The 24,956-nt window shown below is 39.7% G+C and overlaps 2 protein-coding genes across 2 annotated transcripts in view; both read left to right on the top strand.

The window, feature by feature from the left end:
• Positions 1-4,607, top strand: part of LOC109428072 (G-patch domain and KOW motifs-containing protein) — a 122,879-nt gene extending 118,272 nt beyond the window's left edge. Inside the window, exon 4 of the mRNA XM_029864010.2 lies at positions 3,887-4,607. Within this exon, the coding sequence (XP_029719870.1) occupies positions 3,887-4,536 (650 nt within the window). The 3' untranslated portion in view covers positions 4,537-4,607. The remainder of the gene's footprint in view (positions 1-3,886) is intronic.
• Positions 4,608-17,866: 13,259 nt separating this feature from the next.
• LOC115262094 (sodium-coupled monocarboxylate transporter 1) overlaps positions 17,867-24,956 on the top strand; it is a 31,906-nt gene continuing 24,816 nt past the window's right edge. The window contains exon 1 of the mRNA XM_029864073.2: positions 17,867-18,471. Within this exon, the coding sequence (XP_029719933.1) occupies positions 18,269-18,471 (203 nt within the window). The 5' untranslated portion in view covers positions 17,867-18,268. The remainder of the gene's footprint in view (positions 18,472-24,956) is intronic.

Genomic DNA, 24,956 nt, shown 5'->3' on the forward strand with positions numbered 1-24,956 from the left:
GATTTCCCGGACAATTACCTGAAGAAATTTTCGAAGCAACTCCTGGTGGATTTCCTGAAGGAGCTCCTGGAAAAATTCCCGGAAAAATTCTTGAAGGAATTCCTGAAAAAAATCCCGGAGGAATTCATGGAGGAATTCCCGGAGAAACTCATGGAGGTATTCCTGGGGAAATTCTCAGTGAAATTCTCGGAGGAAATCCTGGAAACACATCCGGAGGAATTCCTGGAGATATTCCCGGATGAATTCCTGGAGAAACTCCTGTAAAAATTCCTGGAAAAATTCCCAGAAGTATTCCTGGAGAAATTACCGAAGGAATTCCTGATGGGAGTCCTAGAGGAACTCCTGGAGGAGGGATTCCCGAAGACATTCCCGGAGGAATTCCTAGATAAATTCCCGATTCCTGGAGGAATCCCCGGAGAAATGTCTAGAGGATGTCCTAAAGGAAATCCCGGAAGATTCCCAGAAGAAATTCCTGGAGAAATTTCTTGTGGAATTCCCAGTTCTTGGAGAAATTCCCGGAAACAATTCCGGGAGAATTCCTGGAAAAAATCCCGGAAGAACTCCTGTAGAAATTCCCGGAGATATTCTCGGAAGGAAAACGGAGCAAAAGAAGCAATATTGTGGAGTGACCATGAGGGTGACAAAATATGTCTGCAGGGGGTCAATGACGGTTCAAAAGTATTGGCCCTTGTACCACCATACTCGACCGCCTACTATCCTGGAAAATAGCTTGTTGAACAACTTTGCTGAAAACGGAATACTTTTTGTTCATTGTGGTGGTCATACAAGTATTTTTTATACTAGACGGAACCTGTCAAATAATATCAGAACCAAGGACACCAGATACGTCTTGCTTTCTCGAAACAATTTGCTGGTGTCACCTAGCGTCACCATTGCCGGATAGATCGCAACCTGCCGAACAATTTTGCAGAAAATACCATGCTTTTAGCTCATTAGAGTATCGATATATACGGGTTTAAATATTTTACACACGGTGCCACCTAGCGAATAAATCACGAATCAAAGAATCAACTATCAGATAGCTTTTAGCTTGCTGAAGAACTTTGTTCAAGACCGCATCATTCTATCTTATCAGGATTCTGAGTTATAGAATTTTGAACATTTTTCACCCTGGTGCCACCTAGCGGACGATTCTTGAACCAAAGTCGTCATTGCCAGATATTTCTTAGCCTGTTGAACAACTTTGCTAAAAACGACATACAAGCATTAGGGTATCGAGATATACGTGTTTGAAATTTTCAGACACAAGGCGCCACCACCTAGCGGATAAATCCAAAACCATGGCGTTACTATCAGATAGTTCTGAGCTTGCTGAAGAACTTTGCCGAAGACAGCAGCATTCTATCTTATCAGGTTTCTGAGATATGAGAGTTTGAACATTTTTGACACTGGCGTCGCCTAGCGGTCGAATCGCGAACCAAAGTCACCGTTACCAGTTAGTTCATAACTTGACAGTATACAGTCAGGTTTTTTTTACGCGGTTTTTTTTTACACGGTTTTCATTTACGAGGTTTTTTTTACGCGGATTTTTGAATTAACGCGGTTTATTTTTACGCGGATTTTTGAATTAACGCGGTTTATTTTTACGCGGTTTTTTGAATTAACGCGGTTTTCATTTACGTGGATTTTAAATTTTAAGCCGGAACTTTTCCAAGCATTATTAGAGTTTTTTCTACATATTTCTGTAGTTTTGGTGCTTAACAGCAATAAAAAGGTAGAATATGATGCAGAGTAATTTTCTGGATATCCAAGGACATCCAAACTGTTCTGAGTTTAGATCCTAAAGTCTACGTCTGTAACGGTAACTTCTTGCATTATACAAAGCAACGATTTGTAATCTATTATGCCCTGTAAGTCTTTTAAAAGTTCAATAGACAGTTTCAGATCAGTTGGGATATCCTAGGTCATCCAAACTGTTCTGGAGTTCAGATCCCATATTCTACGGGTGCAGCGGTAACTTCTTGCATTATACAAAGCAACGATTTGTAATCTATTAAGCCCAGTAAGTCTTTTGAAAGTTCAATAGACAGTTTCAGATCAGTCGGGATAACCTAGGTCGTCCAAACTATTCTGGAGTTTAGATCCTGAAGTCTACGGGTGCAGCGGTAGCTTCTTGCATCATACAAATCAACGATTTGTAATCTATTATGCTCAGTAAGTCTTTTGGAAGTTCAATAGACAGTTTCAAATCAGTCGGGATATCCATGGTCATCCAAAATATTCTGGAGTTTAGATCCTAAAGTCTACGGGTGTATCGGTAACTTCATTCATAATACAAAGCTACGACTTGTAAGCTTTCGTGACTTACTGAACATCTCAAAGTTTAATAGACAGCATCAGATCTGTTGAGATGCCTGAGGACATCCAAACCGTTCTTGAGATTACATGAACTTTTTTCATTGTACAAATCTACGATTTGTAATTTATTACGTCCAGAGATTATTGTTATATCTATTATTGTATCTATCTATCAGATAATTATGTCTATTATGTCTATTTCTGGCTGTTCAATAGGCTGATTTGAAATATTTTAAAACTATTTTGGAATAATTATTGATTTAAACCCTTTCTAATTATGTATAGTTACTACTTTTAGCTTGAGAAACTACTGTCATAGCCATAGACTTTAAAAACTGAGTTCCTGAAAACTTAGGATTACCTGGAATATCCCAATTTTTTCTAAGAATGCTTTGTAGTTAAAAGTCACAATCAACCGTCGAGCAATCGCGCTGTTGTATTTTGTACAACATGTTGAAATAATCTCGCTTTTTGTGTTCAGCAATTAGCGTGGTGTTGACGGTGGTGGGCAACTGTGAGATGGAGTCTTAAAAATCAGTGTTGCAAAACTTCATCTCATTCATTTGAACATTAACCAACAAATCTTTTCAAACATAGTTCCTTCTATTCATGTTCAAAACGATTTCATTCAATCAGGACACCTATCAAATGAAAAGCGAATCCTTGTCAATTGAATACATTGTCACTCGAATGAGTAACTGGGCACGAAACACGAGAAAACCCTGCAAAATTCCGCCAGACTGAAAAAATATCGAATGTCGGGTCAAAGTTGGGTCAATTTTTATCGAATGTTGAGCCACTGTTGGACCAACATCGACCAAGTATTGGGTCCATGTTGGGTTTGGTGGCCAAAATAAAAATAGGTGAATGATAGGTTGATGTCGGGTTTGACGTCATCAATGATGGTAAAAGCTTTAAACCTTTAAACAATAGCTTGGCAGTTTGTGTAGAAATTTTGAGTGACAGGCAAAAATCTTAAAATGTTGTCTTAAAATAATTCGTTGAGTTCATTTTTTAATATAAAATTAAGAAGAAAATTATTGAGTTAAATTTATAAAACATGGTTTTCATTTACGCGGATTTTTGAATTACCGCGGTTTTTTTACGCGGATTTTTGAATTAACGCGGTTTATTTTTACGCGGATTTTTGAATTAACGCGGTTTATTTTTACGCGGTTTTTTTTACGCGGTATGTATCCCCCGCGTAAAAAAAAACCTGACTGTACTTCTACCTTATCGTGATCTTGAGTTAAACGTTGTGCACAGTATGTGGCCAATTTTGGTACCCCAAGACAATCCGGAATAACTCCGGAACCATGTGGACCAGGCACCTATGTCCCCGGAATGCTAAACTATAAGAGTTTTGCGGGAAGTTGTGAAAATTTCATCAAAATCCATCGAAAACAAAAAAGTTATGAGCATTTTTTTTCCGAAAATATACGTTGGCTGGATGAAGGTTAATTAATATCCGAGCCTTTTACCAAAAAATCGTTTTTTTAGTGAACATGTTACATTCAGTACAATATCAGTAATTATTACCAACCATTTTCTCATCTTCTCCGCCCAGACAACGCCAAATACGAGGAGTTCAAAAACCGCACCACCACAGAATCCAAACCACCCATCAAAGAAGAGCGATCTTCAACGGATCGCAAACTGATCAAGCGAGAACCGTCGGCATCACCGTCACCCCCGCCGCGACCTTCCTCCTCGTCAACGAAATCGCAACAACCATCGCGATCACACCGTGACTACTACGATCAACCAGCGCAGCAGCGTACGAACCGCCGCGATCGCTCCCCGGATACACGTGCCGGCGACGACGATCGCCGCCAGCAGCAGCAGCAGCGGCACCGCCGAGATCGCGAGGAATCTGATCGTCGCGAACGGCGTCGTAGCCGGTCCCGAGAGCGGCAACGTCACCGCCAGGTAAGCAGCAGTAGCGATGACGACGATGACTATTCAGACGATTCCGTAGATCGCGATCGACACCAGCACCAGCGCCGACATAAATCGTCCTCTTCGGGATCGTACGCGAGGACGTCCTCCGGGACGAAGAAAAAGTCCCACAAGTACAAACAACGGCGGGACCATTCGCGGGAGCGCGATCGCGATCGGGACCGGGGCCGTTCCTCCGACGAGGAAGACGACCGACACCACAAGAAGAAGACCAAGAAAAGCAAGAAGCAGCGAAGTCGCTCGCGGAGTCGGCGATAGAGAGAGTGAGAGTGCGTTCTGTCCTAGGCGAAAGTGTTTAATAAATTGCTACAATTAAGAAAAAAAAATAATCGGGACTAATGTTAGATCATCCGAAAAATTCCTTCCGATTGGATGATGACCAAAAGTAAGCGAAAGTGAACTGAGTTGAATTGAGCGTGGCTGGCATCAGCAATCAGCTTGTGATGTGTGAGAAGGCGGGGAGAAGGATAGGCATCGGAGATCGACGTAGATGCGAAACGAGGTAATTAAAAATCATTTAAGATTGTTGGGCGATGGCCAAGCTTGCAACTGCAACTGCAACTAATGCAACTGTAAAAGCAGTGATGTCAGGAATTTAGCTTGCCAAAGTTTGAATGTGGAATGGAGTTTTATTTTCAATATCATTAAAAAATTTCTTCATATGTGAAACGCAACACTGCATGGGTGCAGCCAAAAAAGAGGTTGGAACCCTCTAGAATGCTTCTAAAGTTTATCACTTCTCCTGGAACCCCAGTAAATCCCCTGGAAACCCAGGAAAACCTATGTAACACCCTTAAAACCTCCGGAACTCCCTAGGATCGCCAAGGAAATCCCGTAGAACGCCCCTAAAACTCTGAGATCACTAGAACACCCATGAAACGGCCCTGAAACTCTTCAAACCCCCCAGAAGCACTTTCGAACGCCCATAAACCGTCTGAAACGCCCCGGAAATTATATCTGAAGCTCCCTATAACTCCTGAGACGCGCAGAAACCACCTGGAAACCCTCCTAAACTCCTAAACTTCTGAAACCTCCTGGCTGGGTAAACATGAAGAATTCTTCCGCGTGTCCAGTGGTACCGACATAAGCCAGGTCAACATCTAGTATGGCCAGTGTCTCTAGCCGGATCTGATCCGGCTGGTTCGTGTAACAGCTTCCCGTATGGCCTTCGGCGCCGCATATCCTACACAGTTTGCTCCTGTCAGGGCCTTTGCAGTCCCATGACTTGGTTCCAGACACCTGAAACAAACCTCCGGTGGCTCGTGGAATGTCAGATGACATACGCACCAGCCTACCTTAATCCTCCCTACATTAACGGACTTTTTTACGCCCGCCACAGGTAGCTGAACCTCAAGGCTACCTTATCCCTGCCAGCCCCTTCCGTAGCCGAACGGCTGCGGTGGGCCACCTGCACGTCTCACTGTTGCCGCAGTGCCGCAGTTGCCTTCTACTTCGGTGACCTCGTCTAGGTTTTTCACCTTCAGAGTTGCCTCTGTTGTAAGAGCCCTCACCTCTACCCCTTCGCCAAGGACCTCTTCCGCCAAACTTTTGTAGGCGGCGCCCTTGCGTTTAGTGTCGCGCTTCAGCTCTAGGATCATTTCACCCGTACGAGTATGTCTGATACTGCGCACGTCGGCTCCCAGATCCACGAGCTTGGCGTCGCTTCGCATCGCCTTCAAGACGTCCGAGTACTTCGACTGTTCGGTCTTGATGACGAGCGCTCGTCTCTCTCGCGCTTGGCATTTACTCTTATACGCCTTCTTGGTTTGGCGTCCCTGATCTCCTGGACCTGCGGCTTTTTCTTCTTCCTGTTCTGCTCGACTTTCGTCCAAGGGAGGTCCTCCTCTTGGTTTATCCTACTTTGAGGTTGCTGAGGGCCTAATAAAGGTCGCAACCCTCTGTTGCCTTCCATCCGGGATGGGCCGGCCTTTTCAGCTCCACCCTTCCCAGCTTTCCGGGACGCCTGGATGGAGTCCGACTTGCCGTCATTACAGCCGACCTACGGGGTTAGCATTCTTCTAGCTTTACGGGCAACGCCAGACAGCTCCTCACCTGTCGGCTGCCTCGTCCGCTTGTGCCGGGTGCTTATCACAAGCTGTCGCATCCGACACACCCTTTGGACTTCCTGCGAAAGCGGAAGGCTTCCGTCTGGGTAGACTTACTTTCGTCGGTTCCGCCGCTGCTGCAGTTTTCACGAGTCTCACATGATCCTGCTTGGCATCGTCCATCGATTTACGAAGTCGCAACAGGACCGTTTCCAGGTTCTTACTTATGTTGGACTTCGTGGACGCGAAGTCGATGATCTTACCAAGCTGCAGCTGAGTCATCTCAATCGCGGACAGCCCTTCTCGCTTTTGGTTGATGGTCCTCATTTACCACGCTCTGTCCAACGTAGTGCAGGATCTTCTTCAGGCCATTTAGACTCATCCTCGTATAGGAATGCAGAACCGTTGAACCACCTACAGTTCTCGTGGTAATTGGAACCCTTATCCCATTTCGTGGTCTCGTCCGCCTTGTTTAGCTTGGTTGACACCCAACTCTGTTAGTATCTTCGAGGATTTCTGTAATCCGGAATGTCTTTATCTGCCGTTATCCCTTTACGACACGTGCAACTTCAAAGATTCATAGGCTTCAAGACTATGTATCCTAGGAAATAGCACCGCGGTATCTTCACTTTGCCCAGCGACCGAACCACTACTGGCAACGTGGAAGTATTTTGCCGGAAATTTGTTCATCCCAGCCGACCTTTAATCTCTTAACCTCCTGGATGATGACTCTCCCTTCGATGACAAAGGATGCGACGAGACCTAATAGGTCAAACAGATTCGAACAGATGTCGAACAGGTGTTCCGAATCTCTTCGGAAGCTGGCCGTGCAAGAAAACACGTCTTCGTTGGATATCCAGACCATCCACAGGTTGCGTTCTTGCTGACTGTCCTTGTCCATCATAGAGCTTTGTACTTCTTGCAAATCTTGCACTGAACCACTTTGTCGACACTATCTAGATAGTCGTCGACATAGTGGTTCTTTATTTCTGTCGCAGCTGGAATGTTCCCCTGTATTAAGATTCATGGCGAAATTCTGTGGAGCATGGTGAGCAAGTCAAACCTGATATGACCACGTACATCACAAAAACTTGTACTGGGTCCTCCGGTTTGTCACGCCACATACACCTCTGAACTTGTCGATCATTTTCATAATATCGGTACTAATCACTATTTCCTTCTGGCGGTAGCAGCTGAGCACCACTTAAGGGACACCAACAGATGTGGACCTCTTCCAGTGAAGCCGACGGATACTCCTTGTACGATACGAGAGCTAGATGAATAACAGTTTCTTAAGCTAAAGTTTGCTTTTTTATATGAATTTCCTCTAAGAGTTAAGTCTATTTGTCTGAGAATGCTGTCTTCGGCAATGTTGTTGCAAATTGAGTCCTCTATAAGGGAAAAATGAAAATATTTGTATTCGGGACATCTAAAAGCTGCACTTGGATGTGAGTTACGTTTATATGTATTCATTTAGCCTTTGTCAAGAATATCAAAAGATGTTTTATATTCTGGGATGTTTCAAGTGTTACAAACCGTTCTATAGTGAAGTTCTTCAAATCTACAAGAACAATTTTATGTATTTTCACCACAAATAATAGCATTGCATAACCTACTGGGATTTGTGAAACTCTTGACATCTACAATGTCATTTATTGTCACTGTAGGGATATTCCAGGTCAGCCAAACTACCTTGGAGTTCAGAACTTCAGGTCTATACTCGTAACAGTAGCCATATCTGTTATACTGAGTAACGTTGCATAATCAACCGCAGTTATTGGAGCAATCTGAAGTCTACTAGCTTATTATAAACCCTCAGGGGCATTCAGGAACGTCCAAACTGTTCTATAATGAAGTCTTTCAAATCTACAAGAATAACTTTATGTGTTTTCGCCATAAATAATAGTATTGCATAATCTGCTGGGATCCGCGAAGCTCTTGAAATCTCAAATGTCATTTAGAGACACTACAGGGATATTCCAGGTCAGCCAAACTACCTTGGAATTCAGGACTTCAGGTCTACACTCGTAACAATAGCCATGTCTGCTATACTGATTAACGTTGCATATTTATCCGTGGTTGCTAGACCAATCTGAAGTCTACTTTTTTACTATAAACCTGTGGGTTATTTAGGTCCGCCAAACTGTTCTATTATGAAGTCCTTCAAATCTACAAGAAAAACTTTATTTGTTTTCGCCATAAGTAATAGTATTGCCAGAGCCGTAGCGTGGTCCCACGGCGCCCTTGGCAAGCATCCAGACTGGCGCCCCACGTTAATTGGACATTGTTAGTTAAAAAAATGTAGTTATTTATTTTGTTTTCAAAGTTTCATTAGAAGATGGATTTTGGGAGTCGCTCAAACATTTTGCACAATGTTTTTTCTCCTATACGAGCAAAAGTACGAACACACTTTGCATTTCAAGAATCTCTCTAAGACCAGCACAATAATTAGAAATAACATTTCAGATTTCCAACATAAATGATGCAATAACTTCTTCAAGATATCGTACAGTATTTTTTTCTCTTCTGGAATTTTGGTTCAACCGAATTTTATTTTTCACTACTTAATTGAGTTTTGGAGGAAGGAATCCACAAACGATCTATGTTACCAATTTTCAGCGATTAGTTTAATCGGTTTTACCAAAATTTTACAAAAACTTTACAAAAGGTTCCTTTGGAAGCTAAATCAAAAATATTTCCAAGAAGATTAGTAAGAAAATATTCTGTAATCATTAGATGAACCATGGAAATGGAGGAATACCTGGAGAAATTTCTGCAAAAAATCTCTGTAAGTATTTGTTGGAGTCTCTGGAAGAGTGCATGCTGGAATCAATGAATGAAATTATGCAAGAATTTCTGGAGGAATTCTTGCAGATATATCCGGAGAAAAATCCAGGAAATATTTTAGCTAGTTTCCAATGGATTTCATGAAGAGAATGACAGGAATTCCTGGAGAAGTTTGTAAAGAAATACATAAAGGAAGAATTTTAAGAATTTGTGAAGGAATTCCTGAAAAAAGTTAAGAAACATTATTTCTCTGGAGTAATTTTCTCACAAAATTCTTGGAGAAATCTCTGAAGGAATTCCGCATTTCAAGCCTTACTTTACCAAACCCCGTATCTAACAAAATCCACGAACGGGGAAAATCGGAGGGGAAGTTCGCTGTTCCCATAGCATTGAGCATTCCAGAAACGTGAAAAATCAGGGTATTTTTTTCACAAATCATCCTCAAAGGTCAGTGATACAAGTAGTCTTTAACAAAATTCAGCGCCTCATATGATAATCTCTTTTTCGTGTACATATGTTACATACGGTGTTTGGTAGAGTTAATCTTGATTTATGATTTTCTGGAGGAATTTATGAGGAAATTCATTAAGGGTATTCAAGAATCTAGTAGAGAGAGCAGAGAATCTAGCAGAAATTTATTGAGCAATCACTAGAGGACATGAGACAATTTCTGAAGGCATCAATGCAAGATTTTCCAGGCGGTGTAAGAGATGTCTTCTTTGTACAGGAAATTATGGAAGGCTTTTGGAAGTAAACTTTGGTCGAATTTCTAAAGAAATCTTTAGAAGATTTTCTAAAAGAAACCAATTTATGCAAGAATTTTTGAAGGAATTCTCAGAAGGAATTTCTTAACAAATTCTTGGAGGCGCTTCTAAAGGAATCTCAGCAGGAGTTTCTGTAGGAATCCATGGAAGAATTATTGAGAAAATTTAATTAAGGGTTTGAAGTAAACCTTAAAGATATTTTTGCAAGAATCTTTTTAAAAATTTCGGAACTCCTCCTGGTAGAATTTCAGAAGGAATGTTCGAGAGGAATCTCCAGAAGAATTTTTGATTTGATATTTTTAAGAATCCCCGAAGGAGTTTCTATGAAAGTTTCTTAAAAAGTTTTTCAAAGAAATCCTGAAAGAATTTTTGGAAAGTTCTGAAAGACTTTTCGGAAAAAAGCAGAAAAAAAATTAAAATAATTACCTGATAAAAAAAAGAAATTCCTGGATTTGTTTCGAGGAAATAAAACACTCACTGATAGTTTTTTAAGTGAAAATGACTTGGATAATTTCTCCTACATCTACGAGAGATAAATTCCAAATAATCATTTACTGGATATAACAATAAGATCATCTGAATATTTTCCATTCAAAATACTTTTAGTGGACATTGTAACATATATCAATGAATTCGAAGAAACTCTCAGAAGTAATTTCTAGACATTACCCAGTAAGAATATTTTGAAAGCTTCCACTAGAATTTCGAAAGCATATTGATATTGCTCCCTTCTGGGTAAAGTCTCTCTAAACAAAAAAAAAAAGATGTTACTTTGCACATAAAAAACTCAAATAGTTTTTGCCTTAGGCCTTTTCGGCGCCCCTCTGAAGCTGGCGCCCTTGGCGGGGGCCAACTTGGCCAACCGCACGCTACGGCTCTGAGTATTGCATAAGCTGCTGAGATCAGTGAAGCTCTTGAAATCTCATTTAGAGACACTTTAGAGTCATTTAGAGACACTTCGTTCCAGGTCATCCAAGCTATCTTTGAGTTCAGAACTTCAGGTCTACTATCATAATATCAGCTATATCTGACGTACTGAGTAACGTTTCATAATCAATCGCGGTGACTGGACCAACCTGAAGTCTACTAGATACCCAAACAACACACGTGTTATAATAGAGTTACGACAGCGCAAGTTTTGGTTGTATAGAAGTTTAGTTTACGTAATTCTAACATTGTGTTGAAATAACGTAAAATAAACTTCTATGCAACCAAAACTTGCGCTGTCGTAACTTTTATATAACATGTGTGTTATTTGGGTATTATTATGAACCTTTGTAACATTTAGGGTCGTCGTCCAAAGTATCCTGAAGTTTAGCTCTTGATAGTAACAGTAGTTATTCTCACAATGAACTTTAACCTGCAATCTGTAAACCCCTTACATAGCATGAGTCATTTCAAGATAGTTTTGAGATATTCCTGATCAACAAAACTATTCCGGAGATCATAGCTTCAGGTCTACACTTGTGATAATAGCTTTTGCCACTACGTTAAGTACCCAAGTAACCAAAAGTTCAGATAAAAGGGTACTATATAAGCTAAGCAGCTCGATGGAGGTTGCTCATTATCCTTCTAAGCAGCTTCATTTTTAAGTAATTTTGGAACTTGAAAGTTCACATAAGCACACTGGATAGCCTTCTAAGCAGCTTCTGGCAGAACTTTGGCAAAATTCATGCAGAAACAAAAAGGTGTTTCCCAGAATCAACAACTCTGTTGGTGGGTTTGTGATTCATGTCTGGAAATTGCTTCTGATAATTATATTTGCACACATGTTGCTGCTATGTAGATTTGAACTGGATCCTCCTGCGTGATAGCCTGCCGACTTACCGCTGCGCTGCTGAAGACACTTGACAAAGTCAAGCTAACTTCACTACTGTACAAATGTGCAAAACTATCTGCCGACAGAAAATCGATTCAAGTCAGACTTTAGCTGCTGTTCACTCAATCGCAACTGTAGTGGTAGAGCGTAGGGTTCTCACACAGCGACTATCGGTTTGAATCCGTTGGGTGGCATTTTTTTTTTTGCTCAAGCCTAGTAGTCATTGGTTTGATAAATTCATATTTGTCTTTTATTCGTGTATGGTTAAACAGTTGTTTTCTGTAAAAGAAATAAATTTAATCTTCATTGAAACACAATGCTACTGAACTGAACTTCTATGAACTTGAAAGTTCCGACAAAGTTCCAAGTAGCATCTTAAGCAGCTTTGAAGTTCAGCGAAGTTCAGATAAAGTTCCGAATGGAACTTTCTGGCTGCTTAAGAGGCTAACAATGAGCCTTGCCGGAACTTGTGACCGTTCTACGTCATTACCCGGAAAACCATTACCCGGAATGCCATTTACCGGAAACCCATTACCCGGAATGAACCATTTACCGGAAAACCATTTACCGGAAAGACCATTTACCGGAATGAACCATTTACCGGAATGAACCATTTACCGGAAAACCATTTATCAGAAAATAATTTTTCCCGAAATTTGTTTCCAGATTGCACATCGATATCCAGACATTTGATTCCATGCCTTTTGCACCGGTTATCTTTTGATCCAAACCATGACCCGGTTATTTAGCTGAACTCTAGTTTTGCCAAATTATGATTAGCAGTAAATTGGTTAATCGACGGAGCTGTCACGTAGTGTACATAGATGTGTTTCATCAACGAGTTTATAAACAATGTGCTGAATGTGATTGCTAATATTTCCAGCAGATATTTGCCCTTCTTTTAACATGGGCTGTTCTTTCTAGGTTTACTGTTCTGGTCGTACAGTTGAATCTTTTTCCCAGAAAGACATTTTCCGGAATAATGCATTTCTCAGTAAACCATTTCCCGAAATGGTTTATTTCCCGGAAAGGCCTAGGAAAACCTATGATCTCAGAAGATGTTTTGGTGTTTTTAAACATAATCTGATATTTTATTTCTCTTTTCGAATAATTTTATCAATTGATGATTACGATAGTCAAGCCTCAAAACTATATTCTAAATATTTTTTCAAGACTATAAAACTAGAACTAGATTCTCGGTTCAGTTCACTTGGCAGAGTAGAGCAAGCACCGTTGGGTTGAATGAACATTTTTAGACTGGCAACCAAACTGTAGCATTTCTATATGACATTTTCTTCCTTTTCGTCTAGGTTCATTTATGAAGTTTATACAGGCAGTCGGTTTGTTTACTGTATAGGAGATTTGACCTTCTTCAATTTATAGGCTGTTCTTTCTAACGATGCAACGTTACAGAATTAGTTGGCGACCAATCTATTAATTCCATCTAGTGTTTTTCCTTCTTTAAGGCATAGGCTGTTCTTTTGACTTACACTGTTATAGAGCTGTTTGGTTACCATGTTGTTTATTGGAAATTGCTGCTTTTTATGAAGAAGTTTTGCCCTTCTTCAATTGCATCAAGTTGCATAGTTGCAAACTTGATTAGCGAAACTATTAACTTTGTCTGATATGTTTCTTTATTTTAATGTGTTGTTCTTTCAACTAAGCCTGTTACAGAAATGTTTAAATAACAAACTGTAAATTTCACTCTTAGATATTTTCCCTTCTTCTAGCAACAGGCTGTTCTTTCGATGCCTGTTTTCAGTCTTTGACTGAATGACCTTAGCCTGATGACTAGTTTAGCTTAATAATAATCGGGTTCTTCTATTTTATCCAGATTATTGCATAATCTGAATAAACCATTACCGTCGTGTGGGGCTACTTTTGAAATGCGGGGCTACTTTGGACACTTTTGAATATGGATTTTTTGAATTCAAAATATGGTTCAAATCTGTTTGATGTCTTAGGAACTATTATAAAGCAATAGTTTTCCCTTCATTTGGTTGAAATTATTTTTCAAACAGATCGTTTATTGCTTGTCAGGACGCGAAAAAACATCGAATAAACCAATATAATATACATAACGTATCAGAACATTTGGTCTGTAGGCATTGTTTCTACAGTTTATAAATTTCAAAGGGTTGATCAATTCATTCAAAATGTATCAACGTAGCATATACAATCGAATATTTGTATCGTTATACGTTATAAATGACCGTTTCGCCCAAATAAAGGATTGATGGTCCCTTTTTTTCAGGCTATCTATATAGCAATATCACGCTGCTCATAATACCAAAGGTAGCACAGAGCCATCTTAAAACGCATATTTTTATTGAAATTATGTATGATACAGTATACTACAGTATTGGTACAATGTAGTTTTCCAAATAACCCTGGAATTTGAAATGCAGTTTTGTTATAGATAAAAATGTCCAAAGTAGCCCCCATCCGGTTCTATATGAGATGTGTCCGATTGGTGTATGAACAACTTTTTTGTTTATTGATGGATTTAGCTCAAATTTTGCATACATCCTACATACATACTCACAATTATTGTGTATAAAAATTGCGGGAATTCATTCACTAGTCTGGGAGTTATAATGTCTTGAAGTTGAAAAACCATGAAAAAGTGTATAAAGAAGCCCCGCACGACGGTACCAATCATAATCACTCAGGACGAAGAATTAAACCTCCTGTCTAGACTTGCATGCAGAAGTAGTAACTATGTACATGACTTAACATAGACCATATGGTATACAGCCCTTACCATGCAAAGTTCGCTAGTTTGCATGAGGTGTCATTCAAGCCATCAATGGAGGTAGACGGCCTAAGTAACACACTCATCACAGAAGAGTCATGGCAGCGCAGGGTTATGTTGCGCAGAAGTTATTGTGACTTACTTATAACATATAAATACTTATTTGCTAGAGATGAGTCACAATGACTTCTGTGCAACTAACCCTGTGCCACCATCACTCTTCTGTGACAAGTGTGTTGCTTGAGGGTAAATATATTTCCGGTAAATAGTACATTTTGGCAAACGGTTTTCCGGTAAATAGTACATTCCGGTAAATGGTACATTCTGGTAAATGGTACATTCCGGTAAATGGTACATTCCGGTAAATGGTACATTCCGGTAAATGGTACATTCCGGTAAATGGTTTTCCAGTAAATGGCATTCCGGGTATTGGTTTTCCGGGTAATGGTATAGAATCAATCGGAACACAGAAATACACACACTAAGATCAGCTCGGTATTTTTCCCATCTTTTTACTGAGTTCTCAACAGCAGATTTAACTCGGTACGCTCGGTTATTTATTTTGCGGATATTCTGTAAATGAGTTACCGAGCTCAGTTCACAAACTGTCAAAAGTTACTGAAGCACGGTAAATATCGTTACTGGTGAACGGTAAATACGATTACCGAGTGTACCGAAATAAATCTGCTGTTGAAAACTCAGTAAAAAGATGAAAAAAATACTGAACTCAGTGAAAAAATTACTGAGCTGGAACATCTGAATCTTAGTGTGCAGCTGTAACTCTGTCATAGATACATTAAAATTGTCCAAATTTGGCCCAATAACATCTTTAGATGTGTTCATTTCACCTACAAAATTCCATGTGTATCGGTGCAGTACTTTTTGTTGTAGCAATGTAAGAGTAGAATGTGCGCCATTGAATTTTGTACAGCCCCTAGTTTTGCTTGTCAGGGCTGCAACTTTTGAATTTGGCAAAGGAAATGGCTGAAATTTTGAACACAAACCTCTCTCAATTCGTTGCATAGGCAAAATTTCAAAAAAATCGATGCACTATGAACAACTTTATAATCGAAACATGTATTGGGACTGAACGTGATTTTAGCCCCTCAGACAGCAATTAGTCAGCACCCTTTATTGTTTCGATTGTACTATTGAAAGTACTTTACCAATAATCATCAAATTTTGCAGACATAATATACACATAATCAACTACTTTCTGTGGAAATTTCATTAAATTTGGTAAAGAAATTCAAAAGTTATGAATAGGCGAACATCGCACATGAAAAACACGAAATATTTTCATTAACACTCACCCCTATCAACACCAGTAGCTTTCGAATCAATTGACAAAAGTTGATGAAATTTTGCAAGAAAGTGTAACTATAAGTATCATAACTGCTAACGAAATTTCATAATTATCAATACAGAACGTTGAACTGTAGCGTAAAAGAACCATTTACTATGCGAATGAAAATTGGTCATGATTGTACAAAATGCTTAAAACAACGTCTTTTTGTTTTTCATCCACAGTTAAAAGTAATGCATCGATTTTTATGAAATTTGGCACAAATAATAAACATACACTGAAGAGTTCTCAGTCAATTATTTGGCCAATTTTACCGATTCATTACAGAGCTACAGCTGCACTTCTGTGTCCCGATTATTGCGGATACAGGCTTTATAATGAAAGAATTGATCGTTATATCCGTAGACTTTGGGATCTTAACTCATGAACAGGTTGGATGACCTAAGATGTACAGAAAAAAATATTCTGCATAATATTCTACCGAACTACAGAAAAACGTAGAAAAAACTTCATAATAACGGTTGGAAAAATTCCGGCTTCAAAGGGATAAACGGTATTGTAGCTTAGAATTGGAATTGGAATTCCAATATGCTGCATTTCCTCACAGCTGGTAGTAGCAAAAGTTACTGATCTCGAAATAGATCACAGGACAAGTACATTCATTTATGCTTCTCGTTCAGAATGTTTATTGTTGGCTATCTGGCAACCCTATTAACGCATGTAATACCTCAATCTCAGCAGAGCCATGTTCCCAGACAGCTGTGATGCAGTTGATGTTGATTCTCTAATACCTTCTAAATATAAAATTCATTCATCAAATCTCTCGGACTACCAACTTGACGTAGATACACACATCGTGGCAATCATCTCTGTTAGTCATGATCAATTTCACTTTTTCTTTGGATCACGGTCGATTCTGCGGATTGTTAAAATGATTTGTGAGTCACAATCATTCAATAAAACGACCCAACATAAATGGAACACTCTGGAAAGCAAGCTGATCGCGTGTATGACGCAAATATATTCCAACCGTTTTGGACATTATGTAGGGCAGGACATGTCATCTTCTTCACTATCATTACCGCCAGTCAGTGGTGGCCATCTCAGTACGCAATCAGTTGAAGTTGCCAGGTCCTATCGCGATCAATCAGAGCGTCAAACGATGACCAAGACACGGAACCAATTGAGGTGCATCACCATGAAAGCTGTTCGCCCATACAGAGCAACTAGTCTAACGGATTTGCATATGGGATCAGCAGCGCGCAGAACACTCACCAGAGCAAGATTCTGATCACTACTAACTTGCATGGGTTCTCAAAGCGTGGATCATGACAGCTATTATATTTTGACCGTCGTGGAGAATATGAGGTGATCTTTGACTTTAGTAGCAACGTACGATGATCGTAAGGACGTGGCCGACGTCGTTATTGACTTAATAAAATTTGGAATTCTCAAAAATGCACATTGAGAGTGATAGCTACTCCCAAGTTCCGTTTGTTGGTTCCTTCCCAAGTAACATTTTCAAGTCAAATATACTAGAAGAGGTTCTTAGAACCATCATAAAACCTAAATAAAAGGTATAAGATTTTATGACGGTTCTAGAAACTTCTACAAGACTAATTGGCCATCAAAATGTTAATTGGGTTGTGCAATTTCGATTGTTCTGATCAATCACGGAGTAGCAACTACGAATTGCACGGTCATCTTGGCTCATGCTCATGCTCAAATGTTTCTGGAGCTTAATTTTGAATATTTTGAGATACTCACTATCAGTGATCAATTTCCTAATGGTATCTTTGGAATATACAATGGGTATTGGATCATGTTCTTGTAAACCTACCGATTCATGTTTTTATAAACCCCTCAAATTTATTCCGTTGCGGACTCGATCATTTGTTACCAGTTCAATTTTGGGAACCACTGCAGCAACACAGCAAGGAAAACAGAACGGACCGTACATCGAATGAACCCTAAATTGAATGTAATTCTCTAATTTAGTTTAAACTAATCTCGGACTAGCGTACTTGCCACCGTTGACAACTACACACCTAAGTGTACAAACGAGTCTCGTTCAGCAACGAACGCCGTTTCGAAGTGGATACTTTCGGGATCCACGAAACATGGTCGGTCATCAACGGTGATGATCATGATCCTCCCCAGCAGCCCAGTAAGTAGTGAAGGTACGTCACCACCACCTTGTTGTTGTTCGTTGATCGATCGAGATCATCCCGTCCCGCCGCCATCGCCGCATCATCGCATCGGGGGAGGGATTGGTTCAGTTAGAGTTTGGCAGTGGACCGGATTAGACACGGATTCTGCGGTTCGCGGACTTCGGATGTAGTAGTTCGGTACGATCGGGATCGCGCGCGCTCAAAAATAGAACTTCCGAGAGGGGAAGCGAAATACCTTATTGCAGCAGGTTACACGCGGGTGACACGGGTCGATCGATACAGAAAGCAACAGGTTGGAAGTGTGCGTTTGGGTTGACACAGTTATCGAGGGGGAAGCTTGAAAATGGGTCAGCTGGAAGATATTGTGGAGCATATGAGGAGGTTCTCCTGGCCGGATTATCTGGTGTTTGTGTCGATGCTGTTCCTGTGCATCCTGATTGGAATCTACTTTGGATTCATGCAGAGGAAACCAAGCACCGAATCGGAGTACCTGATGGGCGGGAGGACAATGTTGGTGTTTCCGATTGCGCTGTCGTTGATTGCTAGGTGAGTTTGAGAGAAGAGAGATCGGATACGATATCTGATAGAAGGACGCAACATTCGTATCCTGTATGATCAAGATCTTTTAGGGTTAAAACATTTCTCGATCAGCATCCTTGAATCGTCGTGAATACAAAAATAGTTAGCTAAGCAAGCTTTTGGTGGGCTGAAAGTGCTCATAAAAAGCACTAGTTATGTTCAACGTTTGCTTGCTTCTGTGGATTCTAGTTAATTGTAAACTAAATGTGAATTTTTCGACGCATTCATTATCTGACCCTTTCGTCTTATTTATGTGAATATTACCGCAGCACAAGATTCTTTTTGTGTTTCTGTTCAGTTTTTTTGTGAGTTCCATACAAAACTATCCGTTTAATGTTTGGTGGTGAAGTTGTGGGAGTCTTTGTCAACATTGTTCAATGAGCAGGTTCTGTGATGATTATTTTCTAATTCCAAGGAAATGAACACTTTCCTTGTTGGAGTTTTTCATAATTTTCTGCCTTTCTCCTGTGACGAATTATTTTCAAGACTGTCGATAGTATCAGAAACAGCTCATTAAATGTCTGTCATTGCTCTTAGTAGATTTCTCCCTGTAGGTATACTTACCCGATCAGAAAGGCATAACAAAATTATAACCGATTAAGTTATTTATTTCAAAGATTTTTCATAACAGGTTGAGTTATAAAATTCGCCGGTTAGGTGTTAAAATAACAAAAATTATAACTAAAATTGCTCTAGCCTTAACATAATTATAACAGGTCTTGATACAATTATTACAAGCTTATAACAAAATGAGATATAAAAAATCAAGAAAGGAAAATCAAATTATATCACATGTTGTTATAAAGCAGTTATAAATATATTGGGTAAAAATTAAGTAGTGTAAAAATTTACTCATTTTTGGGTAATCAATTTTTAGAGTGACATTTTATTTTTTAGTAAAAAGTTACTGGCATACGCTATAAATAGACTCGCTGATCCAACAGACCGGAGAGGGAAATTATGACGTCACCATACCCAGTTATGACGTCACCATGCACGTTACTACACTACAGCCCATTTAGTCCCTCAGCTTCAATGTCGTGTGCGCTTGTTGCGCACTAGGGCCAGCGATCACTACTTGGGAGCTGGAGCCCACATCGCGAATGAACGTCACACTAAACTGTTCTTAACGCAGTTGATAGCAATTATATCTTCGTGTTATTATTATTGTTATTATTAAGCGTTTTTTGGCATGTTTTATTATTTAATGATATTCCTTCTGCAAAGTTGTTCAGTAGTATTATGGCGCTTAAAGGGTGAATGTTTCGGTAGAAATATCCACCGCAAATTCTTGCAGGAATATTCCCGTGGAGGAATTGATGAATGATTTTTTAAAAGGATAGAAAAAAGCATTTCCATAATGAGTCATTGGTGTAATTGTCGATAAAATTTGTAAAGAAACCTTTCGGAAAATACTTGAAGTAATTTGTTTTCGAACACAGAGCGTTCAGGAAATCCAAAGGGATATCAAAACACTTCGTTTCGCTGTTGAACTAAATATTTTATTAACTCTAACAAAACAGTTTACCCTTCCACTAACAACATCCAAATTCCCGTGGCACCTAGGCCTGAGAGATCGTAGAGTTGTCTACATTTTTTATAGGTGTCCAAAACTAACCATCAGTCTTCCCACGAACGCAACACATGTTCAACTTCGGTACAATTTCTCGCACTTGTGTTGAACATCAAACGCCAAACATCGGAGTACCCGTGTTTGCTAGCGTACTCCGTACCAAAGAGTACTCAAGCACAAAACTTGTGTACGCACAGAAGTACAAAACAAAAATCGAACCGAGCGAAAACCGAGGATGAAACCCGATGCGGCTTTCCGATTGGTAAACGAGTGGTGCCGAACTGTCAATCGTCGTTCGAGAAAGTTCTTTTTTTGCACGATCGCTTCGCACTTCGTTTCGTGCGATACACGTGTACTGTACATATGTTCGTACTTATGTTTGGAACGAACTCTGAACATAAGTACACGTTTGGGTACAGACTTGTGTGTTGCGGTTTAAACACCAAGTCAGAGTACAGGCGGAGTTTAAATACAGCAGTACTTAGCGAGTTCGGTGTTCGTTTGGGAAGACTGCTAACCATCCTTTCCCATTCCTCAGCAGTCGCAAGGACGTGGCCAGGACAGTGCTCGATCATTGGAGGATTGCGTCAGTCTTGTCTAAGAGTCAGAGATTAATCCCAAATCTTTGTGCTTTGGTTCGGACGGGAAGGAGGCAACCCTCATAACAGCGGTCTAGGACTGTACCACCTACGAATTTGTGCGACTCGCTTAATGCTAATGCTAATGCTAATGCCAACTCTAACAAAACAACTACACTTCATTTGGTAGTACATAACTATTTCGATCGGCAGATATGCACACGCAGATTATCTATGCGGAAAAAAGCTGTAGTTAATTGTAGTGATATTCACAACAGCGACTGAGTGACCACATACAAAGAAATTTCGAAGAAATTGTAATTGGATTGAAAAGTTCAACTTTAAAACTAGAACTTAATTAATTACTGAGATCCTTCAAAATTTCTGATGGATTTTCCCTGATGGAGAATCTTTTAAGGAATTTGTGATCCATAGGCTGAAGTAAATTGCTAAGAAATTCTTAAAGAATCTCCCTTTTGGATTCTCTGAAGAAATTCTCAAGGAAGGAAATGTATGTTGGATTTTAAACTTAAGTTAAACCTTGCGGGAAATAACTATCACGAATGATCTGTATACTGTACAATTGAATTCATATTAGTAGTTTAAGTTGAGAGCTCCGACAGATCAAAGGCGACGTGGCCTGGTCGGTGAAATATAATTGGTGAATTGGAATGTGTTTTCGTGTTCTATGATCAGAGATGATGGTTCATAGAAGTGGTTTACTTAGGATCTCAACATGTATATGAAATAATCTTCCAACAAATCCTTGGGGCAAAGTTCTTTGAAGAATTCAAAGAGGAGGTCATGGAAAAAATCACGGAGAAATTGTTGAAGAATTCCTTAGAGGATCACCCGGAAGAATACGTGGAGGAATTTCTTATCGATTTTTTGCAGAAATTCCTGGATGAATCCTTTGACAATTATTGGAAAAATCCCTAGAGGAATTCCTTGGAGGAATTACCGTAGGAATCTTAAAAGTAATTTTTTGTAGGAATCATCGGAAGCCTTTCTTAAGAAATCCGTGGAGAAGTTGCTGAAGAATTCTCCAACCACAATTTCTAGAGGAACTCTAGGGGAAATCTCTTTAAGAACTCTTGGAGAAATATTTGAATATTTGACTGGAGGATCGTCAGTAAGAATTCACGTAGGAATCGTTGAGAAAACTCTCGGAGAGATCTCTGGAAAAACTTCTAGTGAGCTCCCTAGAAATAGAGAAATACTTTTAATATCTCAAGAAATATTCCCTGAAAGTACTCCGTGGCCATCCATAATAAACAGAAAACCTGTAAGGCATGTACAAAATCCTGTAAACAAATGTAAACGCCGCAGTTCTATACATATAACATTTTCCTCTTGAGAGTCAAGGACTTCTCGACCACTTCGCTGATGAATGATGATCCGAACTTCCTAGGACAGCAGAATAATGAGATTTAACATATCAAATAGCTCGTAGTAGTGATTTTTCGAAGAAAAACGCCAATATCTTTTTAACCATGAGAGTTAGAACATTCAGCTCTTTGGAAAAAATATGCGTCGTTGATAGTTCTAAAAGTGCTCGGAACAAAGTATTTACGAGAAACGAACGAATTAAAAGTTATTTCAAGAAAACTGAATTTCATGGATCACCCTAACAAGAATCCTTTAAAAAATTATAAGTTGGGAACCATAAGAGATAGAAAAATGGTTTCTTCGGCAAACTTGCTCCAAATAAGTTCTTTTACAACTTTGTAGAACATTTTGTAAACATACATAAAACTAATAAAAAGCAGATGTTTAGATCAGCTAAACTAGAGGGACCACCCTAATTTCACAATAATGAGAAAAAGGACGAAAAATTAGATGAAACTTTCCCAAAGACACCATGTATCTAAAACTTATGGTTTAGGCACAAACATTTTTGTTTTCGTAAATACGGCTCTGGACCCATTGTGCATTGGGCCCCGGACGATGTTCACCGGAGCTAGCCACGTGACGCCACGGCACCACTGCGGTCCACACATGCAGTTTGCCGGCCTTGACCTTCACCGGATCTCCCTCGACGACTCACTCGGTGGCATTAACTAATAGGCCTATAGATGGGATCAATGGCTTATGTAAGATTCTTGGCCACTTCACTATTATTAGACTTCTTACCGATCTCATTTCAAGCACTTCTTAACTACTCCATGCTACGCATGCAAAGTTCAGAAAAACAATCTAAAACAACCCCAAAGGGGAACTTAATTTTGTTCACCGCACTTGATAAAAAATACCAGCTGATACACTTTTGCGATCTTAGATGCAACACGGGTTAATCGGAACTGATTGTAGAAAGATTGGTTTAGCGAATTAAACTCAGATCTCATACGGATCGATATTCACCACTGCCCGATGGAAATGATGTTCGGCAATTGGGTGATATCAGTGGATCCCTTTTTTAGTACAAAACGATCGATACTGAGTTCTGTGCTCTTCAATATCGGGGTTTCAGGTAGCCAGAATTGTGAGACCGGCCTAATGGTCTGTTGTCCCACCGCATAGACAGGTAGTTACTCATTATTGATTACTGCGCCGACGAACGCTCGGCTACCGACGATGAGTTTTGTGGTTCTGTTGGTGAGTGTTCTGCAGTACAGAAATGAGAACCCCAACATTCCTTTTAATCTGCGATCATCCATTCCATGATGCTATTTTGTAGCAGATGACAAGCTTTGGGAATCCTCCAAGAATTGCTTCCTAGATTCCTTCTGGAGTTCCTTTAAAGATTCCACCAGGAATTCCTTCCGAGACCCTAATAATTTCTTTTGGAATGTCTTCAGAAGTTTTTGTTTTCTAGGATTTCCAGTAGGAATTCCTGGAAAATGGAATCCCGTAAGGAAGTAGTCGAGGAAACCCAGAAAGAACTCCTAGAAGAATTTCTTACAAAGCTGATGGACGAATTCCTTAAGAAATTGTTGGAGGAATTCATCTAGGAATTCCAGTAGAGACTTCATAAGGAACTCCCATGGGAACTCCTTGAGTAATTCCATAAAGACTGCCACAAAAAAACTCCTGTAGGAATTCCGTATTTAACTTCTGGAGGATTTCCAACCCAGGAACATTCTGGGAGACTTCTAGAATGGACTTCTGGAGGATTTTCAGAAAAATCTGAAGGGAATCCAGAAAGAATTCGTGAATAACCCAGAAAAGAATTACTAAAGAAATCCTGGAAGAAGTTCTTGGAAGAATACCAGATTTTTTTTGGGGGATTCCCTTAAGGATTTCTTTAACCTAGGAATTCAGAAAGGAGTTCATGAATAAATCCCGAAGACAATTCCTGAAAAATTAACGGCAAAAGTTTGCAGAGGTATCCCGAAATAAATTCCTGGAGGAATCCTTGAAAAAGTTTTTGAATTAATCCCGGAAGTAATGCCTGAAAGAATCCCGGGAGGAGTTCTTGGAATAATACCATAAGAAATGTTTGGGGGATTTCCTGACGGATTTCCTAGATGAATCCAAGAATTCATGAAAAAAAAACAGAAAATATCTCAGAAAGAACTCCAGCAGGAATCTCGCATGGAATTCCAAGAAATATTATGAGGAATCATTGCAGGAATTTTGGAATAAGTTCCTGAAAAAATCTCGGAATGAATTTCTCAAGCAATCCAGGAATGAACTTCTGCAGGAATCCCGAAAGAAATCTCTGGTGAAATTCCTGGAAGGATTCCAGGAGGAACTACAGGAATACCGGGAGAAGTTTTTTGACGATTCCCGGAAGGACTTTCCAGATGAATTCCAGAAAGTGTTTCCAAAGCAATCTCGGAAGGATATTGCCTAGATGAATCCAGGAAGAAGTTTATAAATAAATCCCGGAAGCAGATTCTGAAAAAAAAAAAAAACGAAAGAAGTTCCTAGAGGAATCCTAGAAGAAGTTCTTGACGTATTCCCAGAAGTAGTTCCTGAAAGAATACCAGGAAGAGTTTGTGGAAGAATTTTGAAGATGAAGGTTTTAGCTGGAAAAGTCTTGAGGAATCATTGCTTGAATTTTAGAAGGAGTTCCTAAAGAAAACCCGTAATGAATTCCTGAAGCAACCAGGGATGAACTTCTGAAGGAAGTCCCAGAAGAAATCTTTGGTGAAATTCCTTGAAGATTCCAGAAGGAACTGTTGGTCTCAGAAGAAAATCCTTGAGGAACCCCAGAAAGAACAATGGAGGAATTCGTAAGAGACCACTTGGGGTAATCCTAGAGGAAACTTCTGTAGAAATTCCAGAAGGAATTTCTTAAGAAATCCCGGAAGGAACTTGTACAGGAATCTCGAGAGGACATTCTTAAGTAACTCCAG

This window comes from Aedes albopictus, chromosome 3 (assembly GCF_035046485.1).
Source record: "Aedes albopictus strain Foshan chromosome 3, AalbF5, whole genome shotgun sequence".
NCBI lineage: Eukaryota > Metazoa > Arthropoda > Insecta > Diptera > Culicidae > Aedes > Aedes albopictus.